Genomic DNA, 27206 nt, shown 5'->3' on the forward strand with positions numbered 1-27206 from the left:
TAGAAACATTGTCATTTTTCCAATCCTCATCACCGTGGGTCATCAGGACTAAAGGATTATTGGCGCAAAGCTTGCTAAATAAACTGAAAGTGATCTTGCCTGTTGAAGCAGCCATTCAATTTAAAGTCTGAAGAAGGGTCTCGACCCGAAACATCACCCATTCCTTCTCTCCCGAGATGCTGCCCGACCTGCTGAGTTACTCCAGCATTTTGTGAATAATTCAATTTAAAGTCTCTTAATCCCCGCAGAAAGATTTTTGTTCTTGGCAAAGGTTGGATTGTAGCATGATCTCAAGAAAGAATGGGCTTATTTGGAGCCAGTAAGAAACATTTGTTTCCTGACTCTGTAAAAGATGTGATGCATTAAACGTGGGCTTGCTCACAAAGCATTCATTATCTGCACAGGATTACTTCATGGTTATAAAGGAAAGCATTTCCTACGCCCTGACATCAGCCTTTCTGTTCCGGCTACTGGCCCACATGGTTTGCATAAAACTCACGGACTGGAGTAAATAAGCCGACTGCAGTATGACTTTGATTGCAATCCACTCAGGTACAATTATCAAACTGATAATTTAGCAACTTGCTTCTCTTCTTTCCCCCTCTGTGTTTCACCCACAGTGAATTAAATTAAAATGGTCACTTCCAGCTTTTAGTTTTGTTGTTGCTATTTATGAATTCAAATCTAAACTCTGAGGCCATCTGGAGGTAATAACAGTCAGACTGTTCCCTGTTGCCTCATGGAGATGTAATGGCATTGACAAAGGCCAGATGTCAAGTGCTGAAATAATACTAGACACCCTGGAATGCACGCAGTCATAATTTGTTGAGTCTTTCAAACGTCTAACTTTACAGCTCTTTATGCCAAATATTACGAACGGTGCTATTAACCCACAAAAGCTGCAAATTTACCTGCCTTTGCTCTTTACCTTGATTTAATAGAACATCAGGGCACTGGAAGTAAGTAATTCAGCCCTCCTCAACTGCCCTGCCATCCACAACTAAGCCTTCACAGCGACTTTGGGTGGAGAATTCAAAATATTCGCTATTCTCAAAGGAAAGATTTTTTTTCCTCATATTTCATCTGAGTGGTTGACCCACAGTTTGGGATCACAGTGTTGACCCTTGGATCCAGATGACCCAGCCAGGAGAAACATCAGTTCTGCATCTATTCTGCCTAACCCTGGAATAATTTTGTTCGATCAACAAGACCGCCTCTCATTCTTCTAAACACATGCAAGTATAGAGCAAGTCTGTTACAATTTCCTTCAAAGGGCAAATCCCCCTCCCCAGCAATCAATATGATGAACCTTTGATGAACTCCATCTATCACAAGAAAATCCTTGCGCAGATAGGGAGACCAAAGAATAGTCTAAATGTAGTCATGCCAGGCTCTATGAAATTGCAGCAAGACATCTTTATTATTGGACTCAAATACTCTTGCAATAAACCTCAATATACCATTCGCCTGCACATTAACGTTCAACAATAAAACTGCAAGGGAACCCAATTCCCTGTGAACATCAGCACCTTTCAATCTCTCACTATTAAAAGCACAAATTTTCTGTATTTTTTGGAGCATGGTGGATAACCTCACATTTTTCCTCAGTCATTAAGTCTGTCCACATCCCTCAGGAGTCTCTGCATACTTCCCACCATGCACTGACACCCAGCTTTGTATCACCATCAACCACAAATATACTACGCATCGAAGGTATTCATTCACAAAATGCTGGAGTAACTCAGCAGGTCAGGCAGCATCTCAGGAGAGAAGGAATGGGTGACATTTCGGGTCGAGATCCTTCTTCAGACTGATGGGTCTCGACCCGAAACGTCACCCATTCCTTCTCTCCTGAGATGCTGCCTGACGTGCTGAGTTACTCCAGCATTTTGTGAATAAATACCTTTGATTTGTACCAGCATCTGCAGTTACTTTCTTAATGTACTATGCATGGTCACTTCTAAATCATTGATATAGATTACAAAAAGCTATACTAACCCCCAGTAAGGATCCCTGCAGCACTGCACTGATCACAGCCTTCAAGCCCCCAAATGGCCTTTTCATTCCTATTCCCATTACTATTTTCTGTCTATTACCCAATCAGCAATCCACATCAGGTTATTGCCTGCAATTCCACTTCTCGAATTTGGTTTAATAATCTCTTGAAAAGTAATTTATCGAAGATCTTCTGAAACTCCAAAAACTTGACATCTGCACCATTTCATATGTTAGCTTGCTTACAATCTCAAAAAAACTTGGTTTGTCAAACATGAATTTTCTTCAATAAATCCACATTGACCTTGTCCATATTGACCTATGATTATTTCTGAGTGCCTGTGACAACATCTTTAATGATAGATTTTTGCATCTTTTCATGACTGATATCAGGATAACTGGTCTATTATTCTTGTCCTACCTTTTTTAAATAGTGGGGTTACATTTTCTACTTTCCAATCCATGACAATTGATATAGTGTCAATGTAATTTTGGAAGATGATAACCAGCACATCCACTGCCTCCTGACTTTCCAAGATGCAGGTCCAGGAAATTCAACACTTTCGGTCCCATTCATTTCTCCAATTCTTTTTTGTAATTAATGCTCATTTAATTCAGCTTCTCATTCACTTGAGATCTATTGTTCTCCATTATGTTCAGGCAGTCAGTGTTTCTTCAAGGAAGACAAACAAATATATATTTTTAATTTTATTCTATTTCATTTTTCCCTGATAAAATTTCTCCTGCCTCTGTCTGTAAAGGCGCACATTAACTTTTGCTGAGCTTTTCCACTTTACTTAGCAGTGGAAGAATTATCAGTCTGTCTTTGTTTTCACTAGCTTAATACTGTTTCAGGAGACTGATGTTAGGAATGCAAACCTGACTATAGGTGCTGGCTGAATCTAACTAAGGCAGTGCTGGGGAAGGTGGCTAATGTTGATCCTTTCCTGCCACTGGATTTGGAGGGTTTTAGATTTAAATTTAGATTTAGAGATACAGCGCGGAAACAGGCCCTTCGGCCCACCGGGTCCGCGCCGCCCAGCGATCCCACTATCCTACACACACTAGGGACAATTTTTACATTTGCACAGCCAATTAACCTACATACCTGTACGTCTTTGGAGTGTGGGAGGAAACCGAAGATCTCGGAGAAAACCCACGCATGTCACGGGGAGAACGTACAAACTCCGTACAGACGGCGCCCATAGTCAGGATCGAACCTGAGTCTCAGGCGCTGCATTCGCTGTAAGGCAGCAACTCTACCGCTGCGCCACCGTGCCGCCTGTTTTATGGGGCCATTGTTGGTGATAGCACTCTAATATTATAAGGACGTTGTTGTTATTTCGGATATTCAACCAGGATCGAGGTGCATTTGCACAAGCCATGTACTTCCAGGACTAACTGTCCACTCAATGGAGTCAGTCTTTGTGCACCGTCTGCTTTCAGCATTGCTGAGCTGAATGCACCGACAATTTGCCAAAGCTGAACTCTCATCGGATGCTCGGCGGTCGATCAGCTTTTCATATCACTGCTCACCCTGCAACTCCTGCAGTGATACAAAGGGCCATTCCCATTCTCACCGGCAAATTCTGGTCTGCCCCACAACACTGGGGGCCACCTCCTTATTCAGAAACTTGATCCTAATCAGCACTGGGATTGCTGTTTCAATTCCATTGCCAATTCAAAACAGGAAAGTTTCTGCTTCCCAACCCCACTGGTGAAAAACTTAACATAAGGACAGAGGATCAGGTAGGTATAGGCCTTGCACCAGTATCTGGACTGGCACTCCGTGGGTTTAGATGCCCTCCTAATGCTGCATCACTCACTCGTGTTCCTCTTCCTCACTCTGAACATTTGTGCGAGGAGGTGTGTGGTCTTTACTTGGCAAGCCAGCAATAATTGGGGCTTTAACTCTAACATGTCTGCATGGTTCCTTTCTTTAAATGTCCAGGAGAAATTTAACATTGATAGGTCACTCCAGTGAGGCATAGAAACACATCAAATAAGCAGAATATACATTTGTATCACGGATATTGCACGCTTGTTCCAGGGAACCTGGTTTTATGGGGCTCAGCTCCCCACACTCAGTGTCATATCCCACCTGACTAGAGTGGTTAATGGCAATTTCCTGCCACGCTGCCAATATTCCACCATTAGTAGTTTCCCAGGGAGTGACATCAAGTTCTTTTCTGCAGAAAGTTAATTTAAAACTTTGCTCACCATTTGGAAATACTCTTGCAATTTCGCCTCTATGCTTATAGCTCCCCGATCTGGAAATGTATTTGCACTGAAATCAAAGAGCTAAGACTTTGTGGAGTGCAACAGTTACCATTCTTGTGCAGCAATGTGAGGGTGTTTCATTTTCCACGCACTTGGTGATACGGAAACAGGTGTATCCAGCATGAAAAGGTGGCACACAAAACGCAAACACACATGTACATGCATAAAAATAAATGTAAAATGCTGCATTAGAGGTAAATACATAATGTTGGCCATGGTGTTTGGTTCACTTGGTGAACATATGTTTCAAAGACTAGCTGCCTTTAAGTGTGGTGGAGGGGTAGGCTCTCATTGGTTGGGTTTGAATTAGTCTGACAAGGGGACAATAAGTTCCTGTACAGCCTGCTACTCAAATATAACTTGTTATTGTTCTAAGAGTCCGCAGTACCCTAAAACAGTCAGCACAAGGAATAATGTGTAGGAAGGAACTGCAGATGCTGGTTTAAACCGAAGATAGACACAAAAAGCTAGAGTAATTCACCAGGACAGGCAGCATCTCTGGAAAGAAGGAATGGATGACGTTTTGGGTCGAGACCCATTCCAACTCTCCACAGATGCTGCCTGTCCTGCTGAGTTACTCCAACATTCTGTGTCTATCTTCAGCACATGGAATAAGTCAATGAAATGCAATGAAATGGGCTTAACTGAATGGTGCTTGACATCTGCTCAGAATTAGTGATTTGTACTAGCTGCTTGACTATTTAAGGTCACTGCATAGTAATAACAATACACCTTTGATCATGCAATATGCTCTTACTGGTATTAGAAAATCAATCTTTGCACCTTTTTGCTAACAGCTGAGGAAATACTGGACTTCAAACAACAAGCCTCCGAACAGTGAATGCCACTGCAACTTTCCAATTATAGATAACTTCAGATAAACCTGTCAGAAAGCTTCCAATCACTTGGTGCGTTTGGTGTGTCTGATGAAAGTGGACAGGACCGAAGCCTCCTTGCTCATGTAAGCAGCACAGCTAATGGTTTTCTGTGAAAACATTTTGCTTATGGAATGTGTTACCACTGACGGTTAACCGAGAGGCAACGAGTATCACTGAAGGATCATTTCTAATAACTAACAGTCCTCTTTCAAATATTATGTGATTTTCACAACTCCATGGAGCACGAGTTCAATATTTCAGCCTTTATCTTCCTTCGGGAAGTAATTGACTTCAATTAACAATGCACTTGAAGAAAAGCTTGACAAAGGGTCAGGAAGTGTTCTTTCTTTTGCTCTAAATATTATTTGTAGAGAATTAAAGTTTACTAGGTCCATAAATTTTAGGACATATGATTTCATAAATAATGGGTTGGTTGGGTCACTATAACCAGCCTTATTGACAATTCTTATGGCTCATTTTTGCAGTATAAAGATTGAATTAGTGCAAGTTTTGTAGGTGTTTCCCCAAACTTCCACACAGTATGTAATGTATGGAACAATGAGTGAGCAATATAAAGTAAATAGTGAATTTTGATTCAAGATGTCCTTAGTTTTGTGCAGTATTGCAATGGATTTATACAGTTTTGATTTGATATGTTTTATGTGAGGTTTCCAACAGAGTTTATGATCTATTATCACTCCCAAGAATTTATTTTCATACACTCTTTCAATTTCTACATCATTAATCACCTTGTTACCTCAGAATTTATTTTACGATTTCCAAACACAATAAATTTTGTTTTACTTAGATTTAATGGCATTTATTCATATCAAACCACTTCTTTAGGGTTTCCAAGTCCCCTTTAACTGTGCCCAAAAGTTGCTTCAAGTTTTTCCCTGAACAAAATAAATTTGTGTCATCCGCAAATATAACTAAATGTAACAATTTCAACACCTTACAAATATAATTTATATAGAGTAAAAAGAGCTTTGGACCCAGCACCGAGCCTTGCAGAACCCCACAGGTAACCTTCATATGTTCTGAATCAAAATTATTTACTTGAACATACTGATATCTGTTTTCAAGGTAGCTTCTCAACCAGGAATATGTAACTCCTCTAATACCATATCTTTCTTGCTTATTCATCAGTAAACCATGATCAATGGTATCAAACTCTTTTTTTGAGATCTATAAATATTCCCACAGTATATTTTTATTATCAATTGCAGTTGAAATATTCTCTCCTAGTTCCATTAGCTCTAGTGAGGTAGACCGCTTAGTATGTTATGTTTATCAATAAAGTTTTCAAGTGTTTGTACAAATAATTTTTCTAATATTTTTGAGAATTGGGGAAGCAGAGATATCGGTCTGTAATTTGAAAATAAATGTCTGTCTCCATTCTTGTAAATAGAAATTACTTTTGCTATTTTCATTTTATTTGGAAATGTGCCTGTAAGGAAGGATTGATTACATATATGTGTCAACAGTTTTACTATACATTCAATCATATTTTTGACCAGTGTCATATCAATGGAATTATAGTCAGTAAACTTTTTGTTTCTGTATTTATTAACAATATCAATGACTTCATTTTCGTGTACTCCACTGAGAAACATGGAGTGAACATTTTTATCAAAGTTCTCATATTCTAGACCTTCCTTGCTAGTCGGTTTAGTAATCTCATGGTGGCACTAAACAGGTTAATACCATCAAAGACCAATTTAGTCCAATGGCCAGTGAAATTCATGAACTATTTCTATTTCTAACATGGGGTTGTTGAGGTAAAAGGTTTTGGTGTATTTGGATTTGGATAAACAGCTGAGAGAGAAAGACAGAAAGAAATTCTAGATGAGATGAGGAACAGATGGAATGGTGCTTGAGCGGACTATAAATCATAAAAGAGTTAGAGTTTTTGGATTGGCATATGGATATACAGGGAATGTAGGGTTATAGATTATGTGTAGGCAGATAAGGGTTGGTCTTGGCATCATGTTCAGCACAGGCCGATGGGCCTGTTCTTGTGCTGTACTGTTCCATGTTCTATTAAACCAGGCTCAAGTGGGCCAAGTGGGCTGTTCAATGGCCACGCACAGCATGTGACGTGACTGAGCGATCAAGCATACAGAATATCCAGATGGTTTTTCTTTATGCTTTTAGTGTTTTGACTCATTAAAATCCTCCTTTCAAGGTAAAATTGCAGCAGGCCAAGGGATTTATGTATGTCTGAGGGCAATTTCCCTCAATGAAAAGAAGGCTGTTTGCCACTTACTGTTCCTTCCCGAGAAATCAAAATTTCTTTGCTTTCAAGTGGTAGCAGTCACCATGCAGGCAACATTTCTGAAACTGTTACCAGACATCGAGTTTGTAAAAAATCATGCTCCCTCGTGTGTCTGCTGATTTCTTGACATTCCGCAAATAAAACAAATTGCAGCACTTTTAATATAAGTGCCCCATAGGAGCATTACGAGAAAACTGATACCATCACAGGGTATGGTGGCTGACCAAAGGCTTACTCATAAAGCTGGTCATCAAAGAAAATTCCTGAAGAGAAAGGTGGGAGGTCAGAAATGTTTATTGAGGGAATTCTAGACCTCTGATGCCTTTGTGGAGTTACAAAACTCAGGGATACATAAGGAACATGATCCAGGGGAGGAGCTTGGAGATCTGAGTCAAAGTGGTTACAGTTAGGGAAAGCAAAACAGTGAAGGAATGAGATTCTTAAAATCCAGATTTATGGCCTTCAAGAAATAATCTGATACTTTAAGGATAATCCGCAAAGCAAACTTGAAAGAAGGCTAAATTGATTTTAGTTTAGTTTAATTCATTGTCATGTGCACCAAGGTACCGTGAAAAGCTTTTGTTGCGTGCTAACCAGTCAACGGAAAGACAATACATGATTACAATTGAGCCATTAACAGTGTGCTGCTATTGGAGTAGAGATTTAAGAATGGAGTGATGGTAACGCGTGATTGCAGATCCATATCCGTGACCAGCACACAAAGAGTCGCCTGGCTTGGACACCACCTTGAAATTATCTGAACATTTGAGAAAGAAATAGATGATAGTGGATATCCAAAAGCCCTTTGTTTTCTGGATGAACAACTCCTTTTAAGTGCTCGTACAATGTTGCAGTTCTTCGATTTTAATGTGTCCTTTACTGACACCAATATTGGGCTGGGTTCTACACTCCAGAGTTCCCAGCCTAAGCCTTTCTATCTTTTGCTTCATCCTTTCAACACTGAAAATCTATCCCTTGGCCAATGCACTAATACCTCCTTGTTTGGTTCAGAGTCAGATTTCTTCTGAAAACACCTCCTTGCTGTAACTTTGGGCCATTCCACCGTGTTAAAGGTCCAGACTAAATGCAGAACATCACTCCAGTTGTCCCACGGTCTTGTGGTTGTCCACGAGAAACTTTGGGTTCAGTCCGCAGATGAAAAAGGAAATTAATTCACATTGCTGTGGAGTTGAGGATGGGGTTACATTCCCACACACAAACTCACCCGACACTGGGCTGGAAATAAACTGCTGGAGGAACTCAATGGGCCAGGCAGCATCCGTGGAGAAAATGGACAGACAGCTATTTAGGTCTCCACACTATACACTAATCACAGAGCAACAGAGAGAAATCATGGGCAAACATGGTAGCGCAGCGGTAGAGTTGCTGCTTTACAACGAATGCAGCGCCGGAGACTCAGGTTCGATCCTGACTACGGGTGCTGCACTGTAAGGAGTTTGTACGTTCTCCCCGTGACCTGCGTGGGTTTTCTCCGAGATCTTCGGTTTCCTCCCATACTCCAAAGACGTACAGGTATGTAGGTTAATTGGCTGGGTAAATGTAAAAATTGTCCCTAGTGGGTGTAGGATAGTGTTAATGTACGGGGATCGCTGGGCGGCACGGACTTGGTGGGCCGAAAAGGCCTGTTTCCGGCTGTATATATATGATATGATATGATATGGGAACTTTCTTGTTTGCCAATGTAAACACAATTAACAGAATAATTAGTAGTTGAGTGAGTCAATGTGAGTCAGAATTTACTTAAGATCAAATTACATGAAACAATGAAGTAGAACTGATTAGTTTGCTGTTAGATATTGGAATGTACTGGCCAAGTCTGAAGAAGGGTCTCAACCCAAAGCCTCACCCATTCCTTTTCTCCAGAGATGCTGTCTGACTCGCTGAGATACTCCAGCTTTTTGTGTCTATCTTCGGTCAATCCCAAACTACAGTAGCCTGCTACATGTAGACAGATCTCAGTTAGTGGTATCAAGTTTGTATGTCCCATCCTTTAGTTCACCAGCAGCTTTATTAAACTTTTCTCTGGCAGAATTCAGAAGCAATGCCGCAGTGCCTTCAGATTCCAAAATGCCTGCATTATCTTTGCCAACGGCAGGGTTTAGCAATCCTGGTTGTTTTTCAAGGCTTCAACAATTTAATACTATTAAATTGCATAATTGATATCATTGAATAATAGACATTTTAACAACTTTCAGCACTTTATATATAAAAGGAAACTTGTTTTTCTTTTTGGGAGGAATGGAGGATAGGAGGAGAAGAAAGGCAACAGAGGGATGGAAGGGAGAACAGGTGAAGGGAAGGAAGGGTGGGGAACTGCAGATGCTGGAATCTCGTGTGAAATACAGAGTGCTGGAGGAACTCAGCAGGTCAGGCAGCATCAGTGGTGGGGGGGGGTGAATGAACAGGTGACATTTTTGACCCATCTTCAGACTGGAAAGGGAGGGTCTGCAGAGGTTGAGAAAGGGGGGGGGGGTTGAGGGACAGGGATTGTAAGAAGGAGGTTGAGAAAAGGGGAGGCAAAGAGAAGGAAGAAAGATAAAGGGAGAGCAGTGATGAAGACAGGCTGAGCCCTGGCTTTCAACCAATGCAGCTGAGATGGACACAGGCTGGTAGTGCAGGCTAGTGCATCACTCCCTTCATTCTGTGCTCCTACCTCCCCATCACTCTCATCACATCCCCTCCTTTTCTCTACCTCTTTCCTTTCAGTATTCCAATTTCTCCACTTATACTCCTGCTCCCCCTTCTCCTATTTTCTTTTCAACTCTTGTCTCCATTTAGTGGCCCTCTTTCACCATTCTCTTTCACTCTGTCATTTCCCATCTCTCTTTCTCTTGCTATCTCTCCCCTTCATTCCCATTTTCCCTCCACTCTCTCCCCCACACTATCATTCCCTCTCATTCTCTCCCAACTCCCTCCTCCTCCCCCCATCATTTTCCTCTTCTTTTTTACCACACTCTGTCTCTTCCCATTCCTTCCCACTTCCCTAATCTTTCTCCCTATTTCTCTCCCTTCAATGCCTCCTCCATACTTTCCCCACTCCCTTAATTGTCTCTTACCACTGTTTTTGCTATGTTCTTTCTCCCTCTCCCTTCTCCCCTCTCTCTTTTCTATCTCTCTCTTTCTCTCTCTCTCTCTTTCCCTCTCTCCTTGAGTGCACCTTCCCTCTCACCCACCCACATTTCCCTTCTCCTCCTCTGACTCTCTCCTCACCCCAACAGAGTGGGCCTATTATAGAGTCACAGAGTCATCGAGTGATACAGTGTGGAAACAGGCCCTTCGGCCCAACGTCCACACTGGCCAACATGTCCCAGCTACACTAGTCCCACCTGTCCACCTTTGGTCCATAACCCTCCAAACCTGTCCTATCCATGTACCTGTCTAACTATTTCTTAAAACAGTTATTTTGGCAGTAATAGAAAATAATACAACTGAAACAAAAAAAAGAAATGCTGGAAGAATTCAGCCAGTCAAACACTATCTGTGGAAAGTGAAACCAGTATTTGTTCCAGGGTAGAACTCTTCCTCGGAACAGGGTGGAGAGTGGAGGTTTATAGTTTTCAAAGGGTCAGGTCAGACTGTTCAGGTAAGTTCTGCCTTCACTCTGATGCCTCAGTACAATGCGGCTGAGGGATCTCCTAGCAGGCTTCACCTTGGCCTCAGGATGGCAGTGGTGGGTAAAACTGGCAAGGCCCTCAACTCCCTGCAACCTCAGGCCACCAGAGAGACTGCCTAAACCCAGATTGACTCACAGCCCCTGTTGAAGAACCGGTGTTCTGGATCATTAGGTGTGAAAGTTGTGTTCCTGGACCTACGTTCTCCTCCTGACCACTGAATGGAGTCCAGAAAGAGAGCTGATGGTGCTTCAAAATAAACAACCAAATAGAATTTTACAGTAAGTGAAAATAAATAACTGCAGATGCTAGACATCTGAAATAAAAACAGAAAATGCTGAAAACACTTAGCTGCTCAGGCAGCAGCTGTGGAAATAGTTTTAATAGTTTTAATATTTCAGACCCTTTTTCAGAACTGATTTTCCCTTTCCACAGATGCTGTCTGACCTGGTGAATTTTTCCAGCATTTTCTATTTTTTAACCAGATTTTAAATTGTTTTAGCATTTTGGAGTGAAATAAAGAGCTAATGCTTGCTTGATCCGAATTGAATTGTAGGACAAAATGTTATTTTATTACTAACTTTGAATAAATGCTTTGCTTTGATCCACATAATCAATCCCTTATACTTAAGTTACTGGGCTCCTTGTCCCATTATGAAGCCTGTTCTGGGCATGTTTATGGTTTTATCATTAGATCATTCCATGCCAAGGGAACACTAACCCTGAATCAAGCTACAGGCAGTTTACATACAGGCTGGGGTTCAGGAAGGTCAGGATGTTTAAACTCGCCTTAATCAAAAAAGAAAAACATTCTCAGTCAAACATGCATACCATTAAACATGAAAAAGGCCATTAAGGAATGTTGCGAGTGTAATCAGGCTCAGCTCAGATTTGACATCCTTTGTTGATGTGTCTCAGTCCATGTAGCAGAATTAGACTTGTTCTCTCAGGGTGATGACAGTGTTGTTGAGAACAGCACCGCGACACAGATCATGAAGATGCTGCCTTACCCAGGCAACCCAGATTCCTTCATGACCTCTGGTACTGTCTGTGTGGACATGCTCCCTACGACCACATAGATTATCCTCTTTCTTACGATGACACCAAGACTCACAAGTTGCTTAATTGGAAGCTGCAAATTGCCCACAGTGTTGGGGTGGGTAGCAGAAACCTGGAGGAATTGATGAGAATATGTGGGAAATAGGTTGCTGGGGGAATTAATGAGGCTACAGGATTGTTTCACCGGCTTGTATGCAAAACAAAGCATTTCACTGTACCTAGATATATGTGACAATAAAGTATAATTGAATCATTATTCTGTGAACTGACATTGAATTAATGGGTCAAAAGGGCCTCCTTTTCATGTGGTACAAAATATGGGAATAACTGGGGAACAATAGAAAGTTTGTGTCCTTTATTTTTGATACTCGGTTGCACTACAATGATGATAACTATATTCTACACTCTGTATCTTTCCCTTTGCTCCACCGAAAATAATTGATTGTGATTAGAATCCACTCTTGATTCGATTGTTTAGCATGCAAAACAAAGTCTTTCACTATACACAAGACATTAATAAACCTAAACCTAAACATCTGGGCAGCACAGTGGCACAGCGGAAAAGTTGCTGCCTTATAGCGCCAGAGAACCGGGTTCAATCCTGCAGGTTATGGGTGCTGTCTGTACGGAGTTTGCACGTTCTCCCTGTGACGTGCGTGTGTTTTCTCTGGGTACTCCCACACTCCAAAGACATACAGGTTTGTAGGTTATTTGGCTTTGGTAAAAATATTGTAAGTTGTCCCTAGTGCGTAGGATAGTGCTAGTGTACAGGATGATCGCTGGTTGGTGCAGATTCGCTTGGCAAAAGGGCCCGTTTCCATGAAGCATCTATAACATCTAAAGTACAGTCTATGAGCTGTAGAGAAATACCAACATTGCAAGTTACCAGCTGACACACTCTTTAGGGATCACAGCAGTTTCTAGCCAAACATTTCACAGCAAACCACTGACACAGATGCATTAGTTTATTGAAGGTAGACACAAAATGCTGGAGTAACTCAGCAGGACAGGCAGCATCTCTGGAGAGAAGGAATGGGTGACGTTTCAGGTCAAGACCCTTCTTTGGACTGATTTCTTGTTTCTGTTTGTTCATGTCCCTCCAAATTAATTTCCACATACCACGACTCTATCCTATCCCCCCTGGCCCAATCCCTCCCTACCTATGTCCTAGACACCTCACATGCTCTTCGTCCAAAAACAGCATCTGCAGTTCTTTCCTATGCATTAGTTTATTGATTTGGTGCATGTAAGCAGATCTATTGTCTAACTCTGAGCCAATTCTCTAAAGTGATGGTGCTTTACGGAATCCCTCATTGCTCAGTGCATAGCAGAGGATAGGCCATTTATGCACAGAGTGGTGAACTGCCAGAATTTCTATTCTGGATTCACATGAAGGGCTCTCCACCACCTTTCATTTAGAATCATAGAATTAAACAGCAAAGAAACAATCCCACCATGTCCATGCTGATCATTGTAATTAGTTAGTCTCATTTATAGTCCATAGCCTCCTTTGCTTTGAACGCTTGAGCATTTGTGCATTAAATACCTGGGTCTCCTGACAGTCGACCTAACAGGGTTGATGACAATCATGAGTGGGTTGGTGAGAGAGCCGTGAGTGTTTGGTATTGGGACCCATGATCGGATGTTTGTGAAATGCATGGCTCCCCAGCCTATAGCTGCCTCATTTCAAGGGAGCAACATCTAAACCAACCTTGAGTCGAGAGCAAGGATGTTCCTAGAGTCATACAGCATGGAAACAGGCCCGTCGGCCCAACTTGGTGACCAGCATGTCCCATCCACACTAGTCCCACCTGCCCACGGTTGGCCCATAGTCCTCTAAACCTGTCCTATCCATGTATCTGTCTAATTGTCTCTTAAATATTATGATCGCACCTGCCTCAACTATCTCCTCCGGCAGCTCGGTCCATATACCCACCACCCTTTGTGTAAAACAGTTACCCCTCAGGTTCTAATTTAATCTTTCCCCCCTCACTTTAAACCTATGTCCTCTGGTTCTCGATTCCCTTACTCTGCGTAAGATTCTGTGCTTTTTCCCGATTTATTCCTCCCATAATATAATATAATGTCTGTAATATAACAATACAATACAATACAATACAATATATCTTTATTGTCATTGTACCCAGGGGTACAACGAGATTGGGAATGCGCCTCCCATACGATGCAATAAGTCTATAATGTAAAGTCTGTTAACAATAAGTGCACCTACATTAATTAAAACAGTCCGTAAAATATCTATGAGCAACGATGCAAAGCAGTGTAACAGGAGTTAGTAACTTTTCTCATTGCAGAATACAAGACCTGTTGTGCCTTAGTCTTTAGCAATTTCAGGAGCATTGCCTGAGCCTCTTGTGTCTCCTTGCTACAATCAAAGTGGGATCAGCCCCAGTTCAATTTCCATCATATGTGATTAATGTAATCCACCTAATGTCACAGGCAATCCTTCTTGGCACTTTGCAGCTTCAGTTACATTCATGCACTTGATTTTAACATTGTGCAGTTTGCCAATGGTCAAGGAAACTGGGTTCATCTAAGATAAATGGGTCACATTAAGTGATGTGGATTGCCAAATAAATGATACGCTCTCATTCTGAGCTTCATGAGACATAACATCAGCGTTAGTCCTTACAGGGGGCCATAGACCTAGACTCCTTCATTACACTACAGACTTGATACTTTGCCAGGATTAGCCACCAGCTTCTTCTCTCCCTTCACAGGCTCGGAGAGCCGAACAATTTATCAGCGACTAGGTTCACTTTGTGTTGTAATGGTGTGGATGGCAGCCTTTGAAAGAACAACCTTGTCCATTTGCTTTACTTCTTCTTAGACTGACATGAAAGGGCATTGTAGTGAAAGGCCATCACCTCCAAACTTTGTGAATAGCCATCCAATGGAGGGAATGCCACAGCTCATTGATGGCCAATGAGCCATCAACCATGACCTGATCCACAACTGCCTGCTACTGCCCCTCAGGACTAAATGCGAGGGCTTCGATTGTCTGGAGTTCTGAGCAGTGAAAGATGATGTACTTGCAAGTTAGATTGTAAGGAGAGTGAAAGGATAGCTCGTTCCCCTTGGCTGAAGGGTTTAGAACTCAGGAGAATGGTCTTGGGATAAGAAGTTGGACATATTTGGGACTGAGATCAGGAGAAATGTCTTCACACAAAGAATTGTGAACATTTAAATTTTTGTTACACTAGGTAGTTGTGCACATTCAGGTACTGAAGCTGTACTGGAAGCTCAGAGAATTAATGGATGTGGAGACCAGGTAGGGAAATGCAATCACCGTAGAAGGTCAGCCACAATTGTATCAAAGAGTAGAATAGGCTTGAAGAATGACGTGATGTGCTCACCTGCTGAGGTCTGAATGATATGAGGGGTTAGAAATAAAAGACCGCACTTCAACTTCAGAATATTGTGCAGCTCCTTGCAGCCGTTAATGCAGTGTGGTCACTGTGGCAATGTCGGGAATACGGCAGTCAATTTGTGCACAGCAAGCTCCTATGCACAAGGCTTAAGCCTTCCATCACCACCGGGAGCAAGTTAAGAGTTGGCACTTTGAATTTTAACATCACGTCCTGTGTATTTGAAAACTACAACGTGCATAGCAGGCAGCCATCCCACACAGTGGAAGGATGCTGGCGAAATTTGGAAACATTACTCAGGAGATAAATATCAGCTTGGCCATTAATAACAACTCATCTGTCCTTCTGTGAAACATTTTACACCAAACCCAAGTGTGAAGGCAGGACTAGAGTCTTCTGATTGACACCCAAGGTGTAAAGGATAAGGCTATATTGTACAGAAAGGGTGTGTGTATATTCGCAACAATTTAGTGAAATTTGGCATTCTGTTCGGTAGAAGATGGGGGGAGGGATGTGTGAGAGGGGATAAAACTGATTAAATGTAGTAATATAAATATTTGTTCTGGTGGGAGTGAGCAGATAAAACAAGACATCGTTTTTAAATTTAGAGACCGATCCTGTCTGACTGTAAAATGTAAGGATAGATTGATATGTAGTAAACATATATATAGTGTACTGTAGACACAAAATGCTGGAGTAACTCAGCGGGTCAGCCAGCATCTCTGGAGAGAAGGAATGGGTGACTTTTTGAGTCGAGACAGTCTGAAGAAGGGTCTCGACCCGAAACGTCACCCATTCCTTCTCTCCAGAGATGCTGCCTGACCCGCTGAGTTACTCCAGCATTTTGTGTCTACCTTCGATTTAAACCAGCATCTGCAGTTTTCGTTCCTATAGTGTACTGTATGTAGTAGAAGATATGTGGGAAGCCTCTCTCCGAAAAGCAGCAAAGTCTCAACAAGGCAGGGGTCATTGAGGCAGTCAATTCAAAATATTAAAGATGAGACTGGTTGTTATTTGTCCAGCAGGGATCTTAAGAGTACAGAACCAAGCTGAATGGATGGAGTTTCGGTGCAGATCAGACCTGATCGAATTGTAAGTTAAAGGAAGTTAGGGAGGATAACTTGCTTACTCAGATAGAAAGGTTCCACTACAGTCTTGTCATTGTATGGATCCCTAATAACTCCACGGGCAAAAATCAAAGAACTAAAGGAAAGTCTGGCTTCTGTGGAATTGGCTGTGAGAGTCTAATGCTCGGAGCTACAAAGCTGAAATTGTTTCAGCACGAGAATTCCTTAAAATGTGATACCTCTTTACCAGGAGCTTGTAATGAATTCCCTGGGGCACCGCAGTACTGTGAAATACTTTAGGCTGACCAGCAATTCACACAAGCTTTTCCTTATAAGGTAATGTAATTCCTGCACAGAGGAATGACAACAAGACAGAGTGTCAATTCCAGCAGCAATAGGGGAGTGTAATGACCTTCCGGTGGGGGATGCACTATTTACCCTACTGTTCAAGAGATTGAGTTTATAGCTACACAACTAGCTCGTAAACTGACCCACCAATAACTTAGAAAGCATGTTGCCAGTTTGTCTAATTCTCACTGAAATGTGCTTGGAACTAAGTTTTATATTGAAGAAATTGGTTTACATTTATACAGTTCCTTTTGTATCTCTTTCAGAAACTGCCAAAGCGTGCTACAATATACCGAAGTACATTTTACTTGAAGTTTATTCGCTCAATTTATACACAGCAAGCACTCACAAACAGCAGAAAATCTGTTCTAATGATGTTGCGAGAGGCATAAATACTGACCTTGAATCCAGGTAGAACTCCGATGCTTTCCTTCAAACTATTGCCACCTCTATTGCCACCACCACTATTGCAGGTAGGTTTGTGATTTTAACTGAGAAACAGAAGAGCTAGCGCTTTCTAATACTGGTGGTGTCTTGTCACAACAGGTTAGTGAGATATCATCAAATATAACCACCTCACAGCATATCCAACGTGCCATCCCATCAGCCACCACCTTGCCCATCTGTGCTTTCCACATTGGTTTCATCGGTCACCTCAGAACAAAGAAACAAGCCATCATCGACCCCGAAGGACTACCTAAGAAACAGATGGAGGGAAAAGATCGCATGCCACAATTTTACGGAAAACTAGTGATTTTGTTGTGTGCAAAAAGGCTGCAGCATATCATAACAATGACACTTCAGAAGGTAAAACTATAAAGGATTTTTGCACATATTTGGGTCATGGAAGGTGTCAGATCTTACATTATCATTATAACTTTTTCTGCACCGTAGGTGGCCGCTATTTCTATACATTGGGTATGCAAGCAAAGAATTTCACTGTGCCTTGTCATATGTGACAATAAAGTATTCCATTCCACAATGAAAGTGGTCATTTGGCCCTAAATGCCTCCATCAGCTCCCAGGGAAGCAATCCCATCAGTCTCATTCTCTGTAACACTGCAACTTATTCTCTCTCATCAACTCCCCTTTACTTTTGCAATTAACTTATTCTGATGAGCAATTTAGAGTAGCTAATTAACATGCCAGTATATCATTGGGATTATGGGTGGCATCTGGAACACCTGGAGGAAAACCATGGGTTCACAAAGAGAACGTTCAAACTCCAGACAGAAAGTGCCCAAGGTCAGGATCGAACCTGGTTCACTGGAACTGTGGCATGTCTTTCTTTATTGGGTATTTGTAATGTAAATACATACTAAGGACAAATAACTGCGCAATATTGAATCAGTCTGGGCTGCCTTAATCTGGTTCATGGTGTGTGGTGACCCACAGCTCACAAATATTTCAATACTAGCACAATTTCTATCACCACAACATTCTTCACCTTAAGGTCCATGTGTAGCTGGGATTCAAACCAGATGTTTGAAAGATAAAAGGATAGGGTACTGTGAATCACATCGCCCGATCCACTTTCAAAAATGACACTCTATATATAATAAGGACATAACAATAATCAAACGGTGCTGGGGTATGCTGGCTGAATGTTGGACATAATGCACTATCCCATGTTGACAGGCAATTTAATCCCTCTTTACTGTCCTACACACCACTTTCCGAAAGCTCATAAGAGAAAATTAATCAGGAATAGGATCAAAACTCGTTTTCTTTGTCTCCTCTGTCTCTAACTTTGTTGCCCCTGCTTCTGCTTTTCCTAAAATCTGCAGAGATCATGGTCCAGGAATCAGCAGTGCCTCAATCAATGATTCTATTGCCTCTGAGACAGATATTAGTGACTTCATTGCCCCAATGAAAAGCACCCACCAGTCTTAATTCTGCGTGTCGGGACATATAGAGCGCTGCACTTTCAGACGTACTTCTTTTCATATAGCCTGTTAAGGAAAATTTTGTCTTCCATCACAAATGAAAAGAAACAATCCCATGATTGTATTTCGTAACCTGGATTCTTCCTGGTATCTTGCCCATGATCCTGGAACCACGCAATAACATAGAACACAGAACAGCGTAGGAACAATCTCATCGGACCACATTGTCTTACAAAGATCTTCATCAAAGACCCCTCCAATCTCCTCTCTTGCCACTCTCAATAAAGTGGGATAAATGCCATCAGGCCCTGGGGATTTATCTGACCTAATACTTTACAAGAGACCCAACACCACCTCCTTGATCCCAAACAGCCCCATGCATATTAGTATTGCCCACATTGATCTCAATTATGTCCTTCTTCTTGGGGAATGCCAATGCAAATTACTCATTTAGAACCTTGCCTCCTTTATTCTTGAATGGCCCTACCTTCTTCCTACTTACCCTTTTGTTTTTAATGTATGTTTCAAGTGCCTCGGGAATTTCTTTAAACAACTTGCCAAAGATACTTCATGGCACCTCTCCTGTTTCTGTTTTGGTTGATGTTCTTGCTGTTGATGGGAATTTGCTCATTGCAAATTGGTTGCCACAATGCTTACATTACAGCAGAGATTTCATCAAAATGCAAGGTTGACCTTAACTGCTGTGAGGCAGCCTTATGTCTTGAAGATGACATCTAAATGTAAATCAGTTTTGCTGTTAATAACAATTCACCTTTGCATGATTCAAATTGATATGATCCATCAAATATTTTTGTGTTGACTGGGATATTTCTGTTATTAATTGATTTGGTTAACATTACAAGATGGTCACAGCAATCTACAAAGTGGGAGAGTGGAAATACTCAGGATTATTGACCAAGATATGTTGACTGCAAAATTAATGTTAAATAGGAGGAGACCCAATGTTTGCACTACTAAGAACTAGATCATTTTCCTGGAAGCCCCAGTGTGATCTGAAGACCATATCAGTGTATGGACTTTCCAGTGAAGATAGGCACAAAATGCTGGAGTAACTCAGCGGGACAGGCAGCATCTCTGGAGAGAAGGAATGGGTGACATTTTAGGTCGAGACCCTCGTCACCCATGCCTTCTCTCCAGAGATGCTTCCTGCCCTGCTCAGTTACTCCAGCGTTTTGTATTTATCTTCGGTTTAAACCAGCATCTGCAGTTCCTTCCTACGCATATGGACTTTACAGTGTTCTGTTATCTTTAAGAGGAGAATTTTAATGGACATAGCTGCTCAGAGCTATTGATTCAGAGCATCAATATACAATCAGACATTGGAGGGGAACTTCAGAGGATCATCATGTTGTTGATGTCCTTCAAGTGTTTACTGGGGAGAGTTCAGCTCTCAGAAACATATAAAAGCACAATAAACTGGCATAGAAGCAAATTACCCTACATCCCGAGGGACTGCCTAAGGAACAAAAAAAGAAAGACTTTACACATGCAGAACATGACCATGTCAGGTTAATTGGGCCAGGCATGTACCTCTGTAACTTTGGGAATAGTAAATCTTTCTGATTTTGTCTAAATAACAAAACTTTTCACTGAAGCATCATCTACAGCTTGGTAAAATTTCCCACAGCTCTTCATAGGAGCATTGACAAACACATTTTTGTGTTGTGATGCATACTTTACAGACGAACAAAAATTCAGCCAAGGTTCTTAGTTGTAATATGTCAAATTATATTTGAGAATGCTTTTGTGAAAAGTCTCAGAATGATTTTGCAATTATAAAGGGTTATGCAAATGAAGCTGAAGGAGGAATTTCAGGGAGGAGGGAAAAGTGGAGAGGTTTATACAGCTTATCCAACTGAGAGCAGGTCTTCCAGTAGTATAATCACAGAAAATGGGGTTGCACATGAGCTGTGAAGCAGTACAGAAACTTCAGAGTTGTGAGGTTAGAAGAGGTTTCAGAGATAAAGAGGGACAAAGCCAATGTTATTTATATAAAAGCTGAAAACTAAATATAACTCAACTAGGATGGAATAGTTCAAACTGCATCAGGATTAAGTCAGTTCATTTTAATCCATTTTGTTCAAAACAGATAAAATGTTAATTTATCTGGAAATAACATGCTGCCTTTGTAAAATCCCAATTGTTTGAGGAGCTGCAAAAGCACAAACCATTCATTTTCAATCATTTGTCTTGATTTAACCTATAAAAATGGCTAGTAAAATAACCTTGTCCATAGGTTCCAGGAGTAGAATTAGACCATTCAGCCCATCAAGTCTACTCCACCATTCAATCATGGCTGATCTATCTTTCCCTCTCAATCCCATTCATCTGCCTTCTCCCCATAACCCCTGACATCCTTACAAATCAATTATCTGTCAAGTTTTGACTTAAAAATATCCATTGACTTGGCCTCCACAGCCACCTGTGGCAATGAATTTCATTAGATGTGCAAGGTTAAATATTACAGTGTGCCAAAACAAAGTGTGTGCTGGATTAAGAGTTACTTAGCATAATGGCCTGGTGGCATAGATTTTTATGATGCCTTTCCCATTCTTTACAAGATGTTCTGTTGGCAGTGAAGTGCTTTTAAATCATTATTATTGTTGTGATGTAGGAAGCACACCGACACACCAAGCTGCAATAAACAGCCATGCCATAATAATAAAAAAATAACAGGCCTCAGCAGCATTGAATGAATGATAAATAAAGGCCAAGATGCCAAACTAATTCCTCAGCTATTCTTCTAAATTGTGCCATTAGACCTTTAACATCCACCTGAGTTTAATATCTCTTCCAAAAATGGTATTCCATCAGTTCAACATTCCTCCATTACTACACTGGAATGTCAACCTTGATTGAGACTATCTTCTGAGCCGCAGGTGACACTGATTACATAAGCCACCATTTACTAAACCTCCCCCTGTTCTTGGAAAAAATGATTACCAGGTGGAAAAGTGATTAAAAGCTACATTTTCATGGCATGAATACATAACGCAATAAATCCTAGTAAATGTGAACTGTGTGATCGAAGTAGCACAAAAATAAAATGTTTAAAATTCCAGATGCTAGTAATCTGCATTGAAAACAGAAGATGGTAATAACATTCAACAGGTTGAGCAGCAGCTGTGGAGAAAGTAGAGTCACAGGTCAAAACCCTTCATCAAGATTAGGAAAGCACAGAAGCAAGCTAGTTTGAAGTTGCAGAAAGGGAGAGGGAAGGATCAGTCAGATAGATTGGAGGAATTAAAGTGAATCGCTGCTTCACCTGGAAAATCCAAGGTGGAACACAAAGCGTGGAAGCTTGTGAAAGGTGGCTGAGATTGCATAAGATGATCCATTGAAGGTGAAGGCTGGTGGGGTGGAATGTGACCTGGGTAATTCTCTCCTTGCTCGCCCAAGAAGAGAGGAAGTGTTAGCAGAGGTGAAGCAAATAGAGGAGATGGCATTGAGGGCTCTGATATGGTAGCGGGGCAGCATGCTTCAGGAAGAAGGAAGACATTTCAAAAACATATTTGAGGTAAATCTTATTAGCAGAGCAGGGGCGGAAGAAATGGGAGTCCTTGCAGAAGATAGGGTGAGAGGAAGTAGTCAAGATAGCTCTGGGAGTCTGGATTTGTAAAGGATTTTGCTCATCAATTAATCTGCCGAGGTGGAAGTTCAGAATGGAAAGTAAAGAATCGGAGAGAGACGATGTGAAGGGGAGAGCAGAGTGAAAACTGTCAGCAAATGTGAAGCTTTCAAATTCTGCATGAACGGCAATAACAACACCTATACAGTCATCAATCCACTGGAGAGAGTTGAGGAAGGTGGCACCAGTAGAACTGCAACAGAGACTGTTCCTCATATTACGCAGAGACAGAAGAATTCCAATAATTCCTTTAACCTGGAGTGAGTGAGTGAGTGCAGTTGAAAGAGAAGCTATTTAATGTGAATGCAAGTTCTACCACATGAATAAAGTCATGTAGAGAGAGATTAGTGGGGTGGGGGGGGGGATGTTAGAGTGAGTTAGGGGAATGGACGTTGGGTGGTCAATGTAATATCGGCAGATAGTCATCATGATGGCAAGTTTTCTCAGCTCCCGCCTGGCCCACCTTGCATCATTTATTCATATTAACATGTTCAACGAGGTGAACTAGTTGGGTCTCTGGTCAAAGAGGAAACGGGGATCCATCAGGGCACCTTGATGTTGGATAGAGTTATAGAAAAATTGGATAACTGTGGATGAAGATGAACTAGGTAACTGGACCCTGCCTATGTGATAGAGATGTCACAAATATAAGTGGGAAGGGGTTAGGCCAGGAGAGAAAGGATGGAGTCAAAGTAGAAAGAAATATGTACAGTGGGGCAAAAGCAAATTGAAACAACAAATGTTCCCAGAGTCCTGCTTGTGGTTTGGGAAGGAGGCAAACATAGGCTATGCATGGCTTGGGGAACTGTCAGGCTGGAAGCTGTAGTGAGAATGCCTCCAGAAGAAATTCAATGAATAACCTCCAGGACACAATGGCCTGATAGTCTGTTGGCAGTGTCGTGGTTCAGAGCGAAGGATGAGATTATATCTGAATGCTACCATCTGGTCATCTGAGATGGAAGTAATTCACAAACCACCACTGCATTATCCTTGGCAGTAGGCGATGATAATTTTGTAGTTGGTCATGAGTGAATGGAGTGCTGCAAGATTAGAGGGGATGGTTATAGTGAGTTAGGGGAGTGGAAACGCTTGGTCAGTCAATGTAATGTCGATCACGGTGGCAAGTTTTCTCAGCTCCACGCTGGCCCGCCTTGCATCATTTATTCATGTTATGATGGTTAAAGAACTTCAGTTACTTTGGAGAGATTGTGATGTGCAGAGAGGAAATATTTACCTGCCGTTGGGGAAACCAAGTTTTGAATTGCTTGACCATAGTAGTGATAGAAACCCTTCCTCCATTCTTGGTTCCACCCATCCTAGCTCTGTGGGAACTCAACGCAACTCAGCCAAGTCCAAATGGGCATTAACATCTATTAACAGAATTGCTGAAAGATTTATTGGAATAAGACATATTCATGTAACGTTCAGTAGCTTGGCTGTGAAACTGGCAGTGTAGAAGCTCAAAGCTGTGCAACGTAGTAAGAAGGGTTTATATTCAAGGCAAATCCTGAGTGAAAACTTTCTGATGAATCCCGTAACAGTCTGTATTTTCTCATCTGGATTAAACGGGCTATATGCTGTTGAAAATCCTCAAATAATTTGTCATGTGCTCTGGTGACAGATTCCAGGGTTACCTGTAGAAACAAGGAACTGCTGATGCCGGTTTGCACAAAAGGACACAAAGTGTTGGAGTAGCTTACACTGAAGAAGGGTCCCGATCGAAGCGTCACTTATCCACATCCTCCAGAGATGCTGCCTGACCCGCTGAATTACTCCAGCACTTTGTGTCCTTTCCAAGGTTGCCTGCTGTCCTTTCCACGATATGTTTGCACATATACATGTCCTACGTGTGGGCGTGCCTTCCGGGCCCGGATTGGCCTCACCAGTCACTTCCGGACCCACAGTCACCAATCCTTCAACTGAAAGTGAAGTCATGGTCATCTTCGAACCCGAAGGACGAACAACAACACAACACTCATGTTTGCACTGCACTCTCAATCTCATGCCTCAAGGCTCACATTCACCTCTGACAAGAAGGATCTAGGTTCAAGTCTCATCCCCTAACAATGGAGCACAAATCTCTAGCCTGGTGCTCCAGTTTATTAATAAGGGAGTGCTGCACTGTTGGAGGTGAAGAAGAAGATACATTGTGTGCTTTCTTTCACAAGTTGGGTCATAGAACATAAAAGTTGGGATGTTATGTTGCAAATGTATAAAACACTGGTAAGACTGCACGTGGAGCATTTTGTGCATTTCCGGCTGTCACAGTCTTGGAAGGATGGGGATGTGTTGGAGAGAGTGCAGGGGAGATCCATCAGGAAATTGCCTTGATTGGAGGGCTTTATCAATTGAGGGAGATTGAACCGGCTGGGTGTATTTTCCCTGGAGCAAAGGAGGCTGAGGGATGACCTAACAGAGATGTAAAATAATAAGGGGCATATGTACTATAAATAGTCAGAAATGTTTCCCATAACAGAGGTATCTAAAACAAGAGGCGTAGGTTTAAGGTGAGAGGATGGAGCTTAAAAGGGGATATAAGTGGTATGATTTTTTTACACAGAAAGTGTTTGAAATCTGGAACTACTGCCAGAGGAGGCGACGGAGTCATTTAGACGTACACTTAACTAGACAAAGTATGGAAGGACATGGACCAAGTCTGGCAAATGGCACTAGTATAGATGGGCCAAAAGGTCAGCATGGGAACTGAGTGAGTAAGAGAATGAGACCCAGTAGCGACTTTCAAAAGGAAAGCAGATGTAAAGTTCAAAAGGAAACATTTTGAAAGCAGAGATATAGAAAGGAGAGAGGGGAATAATTGAACCTGATGGCCCAAATGGCCTCCTTCCCTGCTGAATGATTGTATGAGTTGCCCACATTTCCCATGGTTCGTCTGCTATAGCAGTCATTGAGAAATTTTTAATATATTTTACGATGGAATCCCAGTGCTTATTGAACAAAGATGCAGACTGCTTTAAGCTCTTGAAATCTGGTATACGATGTCAATAGTAGGAGCTCGTCACCTCTTAGAATTTTGGAAGAAATTACCGGCTTCCAAACACATGGAATAACTTCTGCTACTAAACTGGAAGTTGGCAGCAGACCTGGAAAAATAGCAGTAAAGCAAAAAGGCTGTCTGGCCTATTTTTAGTGCAATTCCGAATGGGCGTTTCTAATGGTCTTTTGCTTTCTCTTTCTCTCATACATGCAGACATAGACGCATACATAGGCACACAGCCACAAAGATATACACACACACACACACATATATGAATGCACACAATTACACACATTCACAGCCTCTTGCCTGCCACACAAACAGCACATATACTAACACGTCCCACGTGAGGGTCATTATTGCACGTTATTCCCATGCTGAGGCCCCCACTGCCATGACCCTACTCTAGGAGGAGCAAGCAGCTAGCAGCACGTCAAAGGAGAAAAATGATAGACATGCCAGCTATCCCTCTGCTCAGCTCCTTCTTGCTGCACATACAAGGCTCGTGTCAGCAGTGTGGAGAAAAGGCCCCCACGTTACAGTTGAAGGAAGCATTGGACTAGTGACTGAAATGAGTCTTTGCAGCACATCTCATCGGCAGTAACGTCTAGCAGGAAGAAGTCTTGCAAACCAAATCTCTTACACCTCCTGCACCCCCCCCCCCCCCCCCCCCCACCCTAGTCCGCTCCCCTTTCTTCAACTTACCTGAGTGCTTCGACTACGTTCTCTTTGGTGACTACAATCTTCTGTGTCCCTCCTCTAGGATGGCAGAAAATGAACTGCAGAAACAGAGACTTCAAGCCATAGTAGTAAGTCAATTCTCTTTATCGCTTCTCTGGCAGATTTTTAACTGTACAGGACACTCGGCGCATGTGTCTTGTCAAAGGAGACACAGCTGGAAAGTGACAGACCAGACCAAAGTGAAGTCTGGCCAGTCTGCACCCAGGTCTACAGGTCAATAAAACTTTTACCAACAATTGTGTTAAAATATGCTCCTGTGTGGTGCATTTGGTTTAAGTGTGTGATGATATGTTTAACCCTGTTGTTCCAGTTTTGCTGCTGGTTCTGTCTGGGAAGTCACTGTTTCATGGTAATTTTCTTTCCTCTGGGTAAATGGACCAACTTTTTTCAAAAAACTTAAATTGCAAGTTAAGCCCAAGTAAACTCCAGTGATCATTAAAATAAAGATTGCTGTGAGCACACAGATTCTGAGTTGGTGGCTGGGTGTGATTAAAAGCAGAACAACATTTGCAAACAGCACTCCAACCTGTTAAGGGCGGTGGATTAAACTTCAGCCTCTGCTGGGTTTTAACCCTTTGAGGACTGATTTTGCTGCATACAGAAAATCAGCATTACACAGACAGGGACACTTAGCCAATTCTTTTTTTGCTAGAAAAAACCTTTTACCTCTTTGATCATGAGAAGAATATATAGTGTTGGAAAACAAATTTTGTTACATGTGACACATGTAAATTTGATTTTTGATTTACTGCACCTTTTTAAATAAGGTTGTTACCAAAGAGCACAATTTGAGGCCTACTGAAAAGCATTTCATAGTTTTCTGCATTCTTAACATAAAAATGTTGTTTAGAACATGTTGTTAAAACCCTCCTGCATAAGTTCTACCTTGGTCTGTATTATGCCAATTTTAAATCGTTCTCCTTTTACAGTGCTATTGCAGTTATATATTTCGGTTGACATTTGGGCTCTTACTCTAATGCTCAAGCATGCCTTTGTTTGAGCAATTTTGGTA

At 41.7% G+C, this 27206-nt stretch overlaps 1 protein-coding gene across 5 annotated transcripts in view; it reads left to right on the plus strand.

The window, feature by feature from the left end:
• Positions 1 to 27206, plus strand: part of LOC144590181 (A-kinase anchor protein 2-like) — a 387659-nt gene that overhangs the window by 61359 nt on the left and 299094 nt on the right. For 3 of the 5 annotated variants that reach the window (XM_078394997.1, XM_078394991.1, XM_078395004.1), the window contains exons 1-2: positions 5109 to 5236; positions 26217 to 26262. In XM_078394997.1, the coding sequence (XP_078251123.1) occupies positions 5202 to 5236; positions 26217 to 26262 (81 nt within the window). In that variant the 5' untranslated portion in view covers positions 5109 to 5201. Of the gene's footprint in view, positions 1 to 5108; positions 5237 to 17189; positions 17397 to 26216; positions 26263 to 27206 lie in introns of those variants that run through there. The other 2 variants (XM_078394993.1, XM_078394992.1) reach the window with 2 other exon arrangements.

Source organism: Rhinoraja longicauda, chromosome 3 (genome assembly GCF_053455715.1).
Source record: "Rhinoraja longicauda isolate Sanriku21f chromosome 3, sRhiLon1.1, whole genome shotgun sequence".
Taxonomy (NCBI): Eukaryota; Metazoa; Chordata; class Chondrichthyes; order Rajiformes; family Arhynchobatidae; genus Rhinoraja; species Rhinoraja longicauda.